The 10,553-nt window shown below is 41.2% G+C and overlaps 1 protein-coding gene and 1 pseudogene across 8 annotated transcripts in view; both read left to right on the forward strand.

Moving 5' to 3' along the window:
• The window catches only part of CTSO (cathepsin O), a 34,439-nt gene extending 25,163 nt beyond the window's left edge, over positions 1–9,276 (forward strand). For 6 of the 8 annotated variants that reach the window (XR_016211826.1, XM_002716884.6, XM_089302288.1 and 3 more), the window contains 3 exons: positions 3,959–4,122; positions 4,698–4,790; positions 6,915–9,276. Coding sequence is in view for 5 of the 8 variants with exons in the window: in XM_002716884.6 (XP_002716930.1) it covers positions 3,959–4,122; positions 4,698–4,790; positions 6,915–6,949 (292 nt within the window). In the remaining 3 variants the exon portion in view is untranslated. The remainder of the gene's footprint in view (positions 1–3,958; positions 4,123–4,697; positions 4,791–6,914) is intronic. The other 2 variants (XR_011378198.2, XR_016211825.1) reach the window with 1 other exon arrangement.
• LOC138843473 (ATP-binding cassette sub-family E member 1-like) overlaps positions 1–10,553 on the forward strand; it is a 1,090,710-nt pseudogene that overhangs the window by 36,403 nt on the left and 1,043,754 nt on the right.

The following is a 10,553-nucleotide window of genomic DNA, read 5'->3' on the forward strand; positions in this document are numbered from 1 at the left end:
TCATATAGCACACACCCAAGTACAATGAAATGGAAGGGAAGGACTTGGTTGGGAGCTGATGGTCAGGAAAACTTTGGATAAGTTCAGGGGATAACAACCACTTTAAAAAATGCCTTAGAAACATATGGAGGATGCAAATCTTGATAGAGAATCATTATGATCATTTGATATAGTGCAAAATAAGTGTTTGGGCTGATAAGGACAAAGGAAATGCAGGAACTCCTGGTTTCATTGTTTTAAAAATATGATAGGACTTTTGAAACAGAGGAACTAAATTGAATTCACATAAGGTAACAGAATGCCCTGTGACTTACTGATACTGAATATAAGAGAATCTCTTGATCCAGATGGTGCTTGCTCATGGGATCTGAAGGAAATCAAGGGTAAAATTGGATCCTTGAACAAAATGGAACCCCTTTAAATAAGAATGAATGTGCCAGCAGACTAGCAGATTGTCAGCCCGACTCCCATCTGCAGTCAGGGCCCTAGGGATAGCCCTGGGAACCACAGCAGAGAGCCGTGATGCCACAGCTGGCAGGCTGCACAGGGGATATATAATAAAACGTCTGGGTCACTAAGTACAGTGGCAGTGTCTCCTCTGAGGGTGCAGGTAGGATGTTTCCTAAATGAGGAAATGAGCCTCTGCATCGCCTGTCACTCACTCGCAAGCCAAGGAAAGGGTGAGTGCTGAAGAAACCAGATTTGCTTTTCTATTTCAAATAAACTTACCTTTCAATTTCAGGTTTGCATGAGCTAGCTATTTTTTTTTTTTTTGACAGGCAGAGTGGACAGTGAGAGAGAGAGACAGAGAGAAAGGTCTTCCTTTGCCATTGGTTCACCCTCCAATGGCTGCCACAGCCAGCGCACCGCGCTGATCGGATGGCAGGAGCCAGGTACTTCTCCTGGTTTCCCATGGGGTGCAGGGCCCATCCTCCACTGCACTCCCTGGCCACAGCAGAGAGCTGGCCTGCAAGAGGGGCAACCGGGACAAAATCTGGCGCTCCGACCGGGACTAGAACCCGGTGTGCTGGTGCCGCAAGGCGGAGAATTAGCCTAGTGAGCCGCGGCGCCGGCCCTAGCTTTTCTTGCTTGCTTGCTTTCTCTCATTCTTTGAAAAGCAAAGAAACAGAGAGAAAGAGACAGAAATCTTTCATCTGCTGGTTTCACTCTCCCAAAGGCCTCAACAATAGGACTGGGGCAGGCCAAAGCCAGGAAGTCCATCCAGTTCAAACACGTGGGTTGCATGGGTGGTAGAGATCCAAGTACTTGAGCATCACCTGTTGTTTCCACCAGTGCATTTTAGCTGGAAGCTGGATCAAAAGCAGAACTGGAACCTGAACCCGAGGATTCCAGTAGGAGGTGCAGAAATCTCCCGTGCCATTTTAACTGCTGCAACAGCCACTTGCCCCAGGAACTAGGTTTTCAAAATGTCATTCAAATGGATTTAGGGAACCCATTGTCGTAGGTAGCAAGTTGAAAACTTGTTAAAAAACAAAAGAATATGGGGCCAGCACCGTGGCTCACTAGGTTAATCCTCTGCCTGCGGCGCTGGCATCCCATATGGGCACAGGGTGCTAGTCCCAGTTGCTCCTCTTCTAGTCAATCTCTCTGCTGTGGCCCAGGAGGGCAGTGGAGGATGGCCCAAGTCCTTGGGCCCTGCACCTGCATGGGAGACCGGGAGGAAGTACCTGGCTCCTGGCTTTGGATTGGCGCAGCGCCAGCCGTGGCGGCCATTTGGGGGATGAACCAATGGAAGGAAGACCTTTCTGTCTCTCTCTCACTGTCTAACCCTGTCAAATAAAAAAATAAAGAAAAAATAAGAAACAAAAGAATAATAGGTTTGAGTCAGAATTAGGGAATAAGAGGATAGAGAATGCAAGACTTACTGGTTTTAGGTGTTTGATTAAGGAGGAAGAGGTCCCAATGAAAATCTTTGTGATTACATTAAATACTAAACTCCCTGACAGTCCAGCACTAAGCTGATTGTGTTAGACAACAAGATCTTTTATTTATTTGTTCAAACATTTATTTAATACTATTTTAGATTTGGGGGATTTGGCAGTGAATAAAACAGCTAAGAATTCTGCCCTCATGGACTATATTTTAGTGCTGAACACAAGAAATAAGCAAAACATAAAAAGCTGCCTGGTATGTTAGGTATAATAATATCTAAAGAGAACAAGATAAAACAGTGGGTGAATGAGGGGATATCTGGAAGGCAAGGGAGTATAAAATTTTTCATTTTTATTTATCTTATTCAAAATACAGAGTGACAGAGGTGGAGGAGAAAGAGAGAGAGAGAGAGAAGGAGGGAGAGAGAAAGAGAGAGAGAGAGAGAGAGAGAATCTTCCGTTTGCTAGTTCACTCTGCAAACAGCTGCAATAGCCAAGGCTGGGCCAGGCTGCGATCAGGAACTCCATCTGCATTTCCCACCTGAGTGGCAGTGGCCCAAGTAATTAAATCATCATTCCCTGCCTTCCCAGACCTATTATCAGGAAGCCGATAGGAAGCAGAGCAGGTAGGACTCAGACCAGCCCTCCCCTATGGGATGCTGGCATCACAAGTGACAGCTTAACCACCGCACCACAGTATGGTCCCCTGTACAACTTAGAAAGGGTTGTCGGAGGAAGCCTCTCTGAGAACAGGTGCATTTGAGTGAGGTTCTGGAGAAGTGTGGGGTCTTAGCCCCGTTGATATTCGGGAGAATACTGTTCCAAGCAGAGAGAACCATTTATTATTAAAATAACAAAAACCATAAATGCCTGCTTACAGATCTCTAAAAAAATAGATCTTCATGTTAACAGGTAATGTGAATGAACATATAGTTTCTATTTCAATAAATCCCATTATTGTTGATTCAACATTTTCTTCACCTGTTGTCAAAATATCACCTTACTTGACACTGCCCTCCAGCTGAACGAATTTACATTTCAACAACACCAATCCACCCATGAGTTGCTGCAGGAATAAACTACCAAGTATTATCTTAATAGCTTAAACGTTGGGTGACTTGACATCTGTGTACTTCACCCACAGAGCTGACCTTTGAAAAATGTAAATAATGGTTTGGTCACATACTTTTAAAACCAATGAAGGCCAGATGTTCCATAACATAGGACTCTATTGGTAGATGTCCATGTGTGGAAACCATGATTGTGTCTTGTGTAGTTTTCAAAATCTAGCATCACCTGTCCGTGGCATCCTAACAGTTACTCCTTTTTAAGTTCTTTTTCATGTTTCTTCTGTCATGACTATATTAGCCACTTTTGGATAACTCTTCCCCGTACATTTTTTAAATAATTAATTTTCCATAAAATTCTGGTTACACATACAATTCTGATTATAATGATATTTCCTTCCCTATACTGTCTCCATTTGACATTCATTCCCATAAGCTGGTCAGTCCCTTGATTATTGTAGGGCGTGGCAAAGTTGACAATATATTTTCAAATATCCACTTCTTCCTTATTAAAGAATCCCTTTGTTTTAACCGGGTACTGGACTAGCCTGCTGGAAAGCTCCATTCCACATCTCCCATTCATCTAGACTTCAGTAAAAGCCAGAGTGCTGTGCAACACAATGCACCCTGAAGAAGTGTGGTGCGTAATTTCCGGCACATCTTTTCAACTGAGACGTCGCGGTTCTCCTCCTTTTCATTTTCTGCAGTCTGAAATGGGTGTTAAATGGCTGGAGTGCCAGCAGCCATCGTGGACCACTAAAGAACCTTGAGGATGAAAGCTTTACATGGCAGAAGAATAATGTAGGAAGAGTCTGGTTTTTTAACATCCTGGAGCCTCCTACAGGTCCTGAACTACCAATTCTCCATGCGTCTTTCAGCCTTCATCATTTTAGTCCTTTTTTCATTGTTAACAAACATATCCCAACCTGTGATTAAATGCATTTTTATCTTTCTCCTAAAAACTGAAATTCTGTAATCAAGTGTTTCTTCTTTTGGTAGTGACCAAGAAGATGAAATGGCCAAGTCACTTCTTATCTATGGCCCTCTGGTAGTCATAGTCGACGCGGTGAGCTGGCAGGATTACCTGGGAGGCGTAATACAGCATCACTGCTCAAGTGGCGAAGCCAATCATGCAGTTCTCATAACTGGCTTTGATAAAACAGGTAACGCAGACCCGCTCGCTGGCTTTCCAGGTGGAACTCTGCCAAAGGATCGCCATCCTGTAGAATGCTGAAATTGAGCTCTGCTGTGTCAGGAGTCCTCCTCAGACCTCTGCAGAATCTCAGACCCCTTCCAAGTGAAGTTAGCCCATCAGGTCCCTGAATTGTTTCCTAAATAGCTGGCTAAGATGGTAATTGTTCATTTAAATAATGTGCCTTCTCTCAAATATTTAGGACTAATTGTTTGGAAAAGAGATGTACTTATTATGTTGTGGTACTTACTGAAGTTTCCTCTTTATTTTCCCAATTCTGCAAAAATGTGTTTGTTTTCCTTTTACTCAGTCCCACAAGAGTGATGAATTCAAATGCATATCAAACACTTATTTCCACTGATTGGATTACTATGCTAAATACAGTTCCAGTTAGCTAGTTTAAGTTAGCATCCCATTAGAGTTATATTCTTGTTCTCAGAGCAACCCAAATTTAAGTAAATAAGAACCCAAATTTAAGTAAATAAGCTTATGCATTCTTAATAAAAACGAGCTTTTCAGGGTTTGCTGCCATTTTATGTTTTGCAGGGAGTATACCATATTGGATTGTCCGGAACTCATGGGGAAGTTCATGGGGAGTGGACGGCTATGCCCATGTTAAAATGGGGAGTAACGTTTGTGGTGAGTGATGAATTTGCATTTAAAGCTGTAGGCTAAATACCAAGGAAGATTCTTTGGATATAGTAACTACAAACCTGATTAGTTTGTAATATTCTCCCAAAGTACTAAAATCACTTTCGCACTAATAATTATTGTTCTTCAAGTTTAATTGACTAAAATAAGAGGATCTGGGAGTGTTATGATAAAGCCTGTGGAGCTACCTCCTGGGACACCAGCACCACATATCAGAATTCAGGTGCAAGTCCCAACTCAAGTCCTGTTACCTCTGCTTCTAATCCAGCTTCCTGCTAACGCACCCTGGGAGGCAGCAGATGATAGCACATGTGTTAGGGCCCCTGTCACCCACGTGGGAGATCCAGACGGAGTTCCAAGCTCCTGGCTTTGGCCAGTCCAGTCCTGATTGCTAAGAGCATTTAGGTAATAAACCAGCAAACAGAAGATACTCCCTTTCTCTGTCATGCTGCCTTTCAAATAGATGAAAATAAATAAATGTTTTTAAAAGGACTAAAATAAGAGTGTTTTAAAAAGAGGCACTATGGCAAATATTCTTATTTTGAATATGAAGAGGGGCTATATACAAAATATAAAAAAGTGGTCTTCACAAAGGAAAATGCATATTAGGAAAAAATGCATAGATTTCAAATTTTTTGCACCAAAATTAACATATTTTAATTATATTTCCATGATTTTTTTAGATTTATTTTATTTATTTGAAAGACAGGGTTACAGAGGTAAAGACAGAGAGAGAGGTCTTCCATCCTCTGGTTCACTCCCCAGATGGCCACAAAGGTGGGAGCTGCACCATCTGAAGCCAGGAGCCAGGAATTTCTCCCACGTGGGTGCAGGGGGCAAGCACTTGGGCCATCTTCTGCTTTCCCAGACCATAGCAGAGAGCTCGATCGGAAGAGGAGCAGCCAGCACTAGAACCGGAGCCCATATGGGATGCCAGCGCTTCAGACCAGGGCTTTAACCTGCTGCCCACAGAACCAGCCCTCCATGAACTTTTTGAAGTACCTGCATGTGTTATGTACATATGTCAAAATGCAAGATAAAATAATTTACCAAAGTTAACCACTTCAAAAACCAGATAGAAGCACTCAACTTAGGAGGCTTGAATTTATCCAGAAATGTCTCTTTGTTCCAAATTTATTTTTGGTAACAGTATGAATTTCTTTCATTTTCTGTATTAGAATACCTGCCTGGGATGATTATGAAGAATCAGTTTTTCTTTGCATGAAAATATATGATAATCTGATTGTTAGAACTGTTTCTGACTTAATATGCTGCTTACCTCCTACAAAATTCTGGGGAAGCAGCCCCTAGAATTGAGAGAATTAGGCAGATATCAAATGTGCTTTCCATTGAATAGCAGACTGGTTTTGCTTTTGTGATTGACTAAACATCAACTAAACTAAGATAGCTAGTTAAGTATTTCAAATTATATTTTTTTAAAAAAGTTTATTTATTCATTTTATTTATTTGGGTGACAAAATTGCCTTCAGACTCCAAGGGTGTCTAGAGATGATTTCTTTGCTCCATGGGACTGCTTGGTTATGGATTATACAGGGATCCAAATCGTTCTCAAAGACATTTTCTAAAGATTGTGTACCTGGTGATAGTCATATTATTCTTATGAGGAATGACATAATACAGATGGTATTCATAACCCCAAGGGATTTCACATGTTCTGTCAATTATGGTGAAATCCTGCCTTCCAACAGGCCATGTATTGTCTCCTCAATGATGTTGAGATGCATATTCTTGTATATTAAGGAAGCATTGCACACTTGTGATTCAGTGAAATTCTGCTCCAGTTACAATCTTAAAATAATCCATACTATTTTACTGCCACTAGGAAATGTATATCAGTGCAATACAGATTTCAGACACATTCAGCAATTCAGTTAACAAGTATTTTTGTTTGTTTTTCACATTAAGCAAAAATATTAGAAATATAATATCTGCTCTTTGTGATATTTACACTGACAAACAGTGATCACCTTTAACTTATTTTCTCTTGGTAGGCACTGTTTCTGACTCCAAATGAAAATTAATTTTAATTTGCTATTTAAAAGTCATTAACAGGATGTAGACTAATCCTAACAATTTCTCTTTTTTTCTTAGGTATTGCAGATTCTGTTTCCGCTGTATTTGTGTGACGTGTTGGGCAGATCAGGAGACAGCTACAAAAGTGAAGGGGTTCGGGATGCAATAAATGTAAGATGGTTCTTTAAGCATTAGTCAACTTCAGATTTCAGCAACCCTCCACGAAAGGTCCTGGGGCCCAGTGGTATTTAAATTCATTTGTAGAATATCTCTTTCTTAGAAAGAATAGGACAACCAGAGTCTGTAGGAAGAACCCTAGAACCATGGCCCTCAAAGAAACCTGTGGAATGGCTTCCTGCTCTGCACGGAGGGTCAGATTAGGAGATCTGAAGGGACACCGAAGTGTTCATGGTAAAGGAGAATTAAAAGTGTTTTTTGGTGTGAAAACTTTTTGGAAATCCATGCATATGGTGGGGGGGGGTCTTCATGGAAGATGCAAAAACTATGCTTAGAGCTCAAAATTTTTGTGTCAATATAAACATCTTTTAATTCTATTTTTCTACACACCTTCTGAAGTACCTTGTATTTTAGGGCAGTCTAATTTGAAAAGACTATTTGTTTGCCTTTTTTCCTTGTGTTTGTTTTCAATGAGATATAACAGGATTGTGGGGCAAAACCGCTTGCTGTACATTACCCTTGCCTACAAAATCGGCCAACCTAAAATGATGAGTGCCTCCCACAATGATGGAAACAGCCTTCTGGATAGAGTGCCGAAGGATTTCCCCTAGCAGTTGCTTTACCTCAACACACGGTGCTGCCCCCTGAACAGTAGAGTGACCGGATGGAAGAACACGAAGCCACTAAGTCCCTTCTGGAGAAAAAGTTAAAAACTGATGGAAACGCGCTGACCAGTGTGACACCTGTGTGAGAGAACCCTCAGCTAGTCTCGCCCAAGAGACCAATTGCTGTTCTGGAATTTTCACTGGGAATGCAGTGGATTTCATTTCTTACGTCAGTCTCCCCCTATTTGAGAACACAGGATTTTGCCACCTGTTCTCACTCTCTGTGTAGCCCTGTACTGCAGGCACACCCCGGTTGTCTTGTGTCCTGCCTTCCCTACGAAAGAATCCCCTCCGTCTACACTCCGCATCTCTGTTTTCTGACCACCTGCTTGGCTCTCTTTCTCAACATGGAGATCTGACTTCTTCCTTGGGTGATCCTAGACACTGCGCCTCTCCACATCCGATCTTCTGAGCTGGGCTGTCCGCTAGAATGAGAGGCTCCCGGACTCTGATTTCCAGTGTCCGGCTTCGTTTTCCTGGCCTCTCAATCCCACTTAGTTCTTCGGCTGGCTCCCAGTCCCTGACACCTGTGATCTCTCCTGTGAAGTTCACTGCACAAGGATATCAGGCGCTGTGCCACCATTGCAATTCTGAGTAACTTGCATCCTCCGCAGTGAGCAACGTGCTGTGTGCACAGAAGAGACACTGTTACTGTTCATGTCTGTGAGTGGAAAGTGAGTCACTTCCTGGACAGCAGTGAGAGGGGAAGAGATAATCTGGTTGGATACAGTAGAACCATATTAAATTAATTAATATAAGAAAATCAGGGGCCCGTGCTTTGGCACAGCAGGTTAACGCCCTGGCCTGCACTGCTGACATCCCATATGGGCGCTGGTTCTAGTCCTGGCTGCTCCTCTTCCGATCCAGCTCTCTGCTGTGGCCTGGGAAAGCAGTAGAAGATGGCCCAAGTTCTTGGGCCCCTGCACCCACGTGGGAGACCCGGAAGAAGCTCCTGGCTTCAGGCTTCCGATTGGCGCAACTCCGGTCATTGTGGCCATTTGGGGAGTGAACCAGCAGATGGAAGACCTTGCTCTCTGTCTCTACGTCTTTTTGTAACTCTGTCTTTCAAATAAATAAAATAAATTTTAAAAAAAGAAAATCATATCAAATGCTAAATATACTCAAGAACTATGTATATATTTCTTTTCTAAAACTCATGGTCGTCTTCTTCAATGCAGCAGCAACCAGGAAAAAAAAGAGTCAAGGACAGCCCATTTTCCCTCTCACTTTATTTATCGATATCTTGTAGTAGATAAACAACAAAAACAGCATGCTATGTATTTTTATACCAGCCACAAGGAATTTGGAAAGAATATTTGTTGACTCAAGTTTAGGCATGTTCCAGAAAGACAATATTAACATTTTAATTGATAAATATTCTCATTATCCAAGAATGCCAGAAAAGAATTATATCCTGGTTCTTCTAGATTGTGTTCAATTACTTTCTGAATGATGTAAATGCTTTTTCTAATACTCTTTTTTTAAATACTAAAGGATTTTTTAATTTCAAAATTAATCATACTTTTAAGTGTTCCGGAATTTGATATTTATAGTAAAACAACCTACCTTTAATTAAAAAACAAAGACTCTGTTCTCAAGTGTGTGTCTTACATTTTGTCAGCACTGTGTTAATATGCTTTATAGTCACACAGAATTTTCCCAGCTCAAGTCCAAGATCCAATTTTAGTTTTTTTCCATGGACATTTTAATCTCAGTTCACCAAATGTCTTCTAAACTCCATTTATCATCTTCCCTCACTCCTCACCCCTCACATCCCAGCAAAGGCCCTTTTCCTCCTAGAATCTGTATTTTGATTTGTAATACATCAGCATCATGTAAAATCTGATCAATGAAATTAGAAGAATTCCCAAGTCCTTTAATTAAGTTAACTGCATCCTGTTAACTTATCACTTAATCACCTCCTTCCTCTCCATGTCCACTGTCCTTTCTTACATATGTGTTCTTTAGTATCTCTTATATCCAGGACTCAATAATCTATTGTCATTCTCTAAAGCTAATGAATTTACTCAGCAATGAATTTGTTGCATTGGGAATGCATATGGTCATATCCAAGGATGCAAAGGCAGATGAGGGTTTTTAAAAGTAAAATTTAAAGGGTTACATAAGCTTTTGAAACAGCTATACTTGGCAACAAGGGTCAGTCACAAGGATGGTATCAGCACAAGTCTGAACAGGCAGTTGCTGGGCAGGTATCCTTGCAAAAGTATTTCTTGTGGGCAGATTATGGTGGCCCTTGTATATGGATATGGTTCTGGAGGTCTTTTCTGATAATTCTCATTATCAATCATAAGTGCATGAGAGCCCTGCCTTCATAATCTCCTACCTGTATTTATTTATGTGTGAAATAGACCCAGAGAGAATTTTTATTATTGTTAGGGTTTGACACAGTGACTGTACTGATTCCAACACTACTTGATAAATTTCATGTCCCTTCATTTAGGGGTTTGATTCCTGGCTGTGCTTCTGATAATGCACACTTTGAGAGGCAGCTAATAATGGTTCATATAGTTGGTTCTCTGCCACCCATTGGGAGACCCAGATTGGATTTCAGCTTTTAGCTCAGCCTTGGCTGTTGTGAGTATCTGGGGAGTGAACCAAACCTGTGGATGGGAGATTCATTCTCTCTCTCTTTCTCTTTCAAATAATTTTTAAAATGTTTTAAGTGAGTACTACATTGGTTGTAACCCATTTAGACTTTCCAACATAGAGTGGATCATCAGCAAAAGAAGCAAGTGTGAATGGGGCAAAGGTAGGAACTGTAGGAACTGACATTATAATTTTGATACTTGCATAAGAATTATTGAAATAACTCTTCAAAAAAACTCTTGCAACTGCATAACTTATTCATACCAAA

This window comes from Oryctolagus cuniculus, chromosome 8 (assembly GCF_051225735.1).
Source record: "Oryctolagus cuniculus isolate XC-2025 breed Fujian yellow rabbit chromosome 8, ASM5122573v1, whole genome shotgun sequence".
Taxonomy (NCBI): domain Eukaryota; kingdom Metazoa; phylum Chordata; class Mammalia; order Lagomorpha; family Leporidae; genus Oryctolagus; species Oryctolagus cuniculus.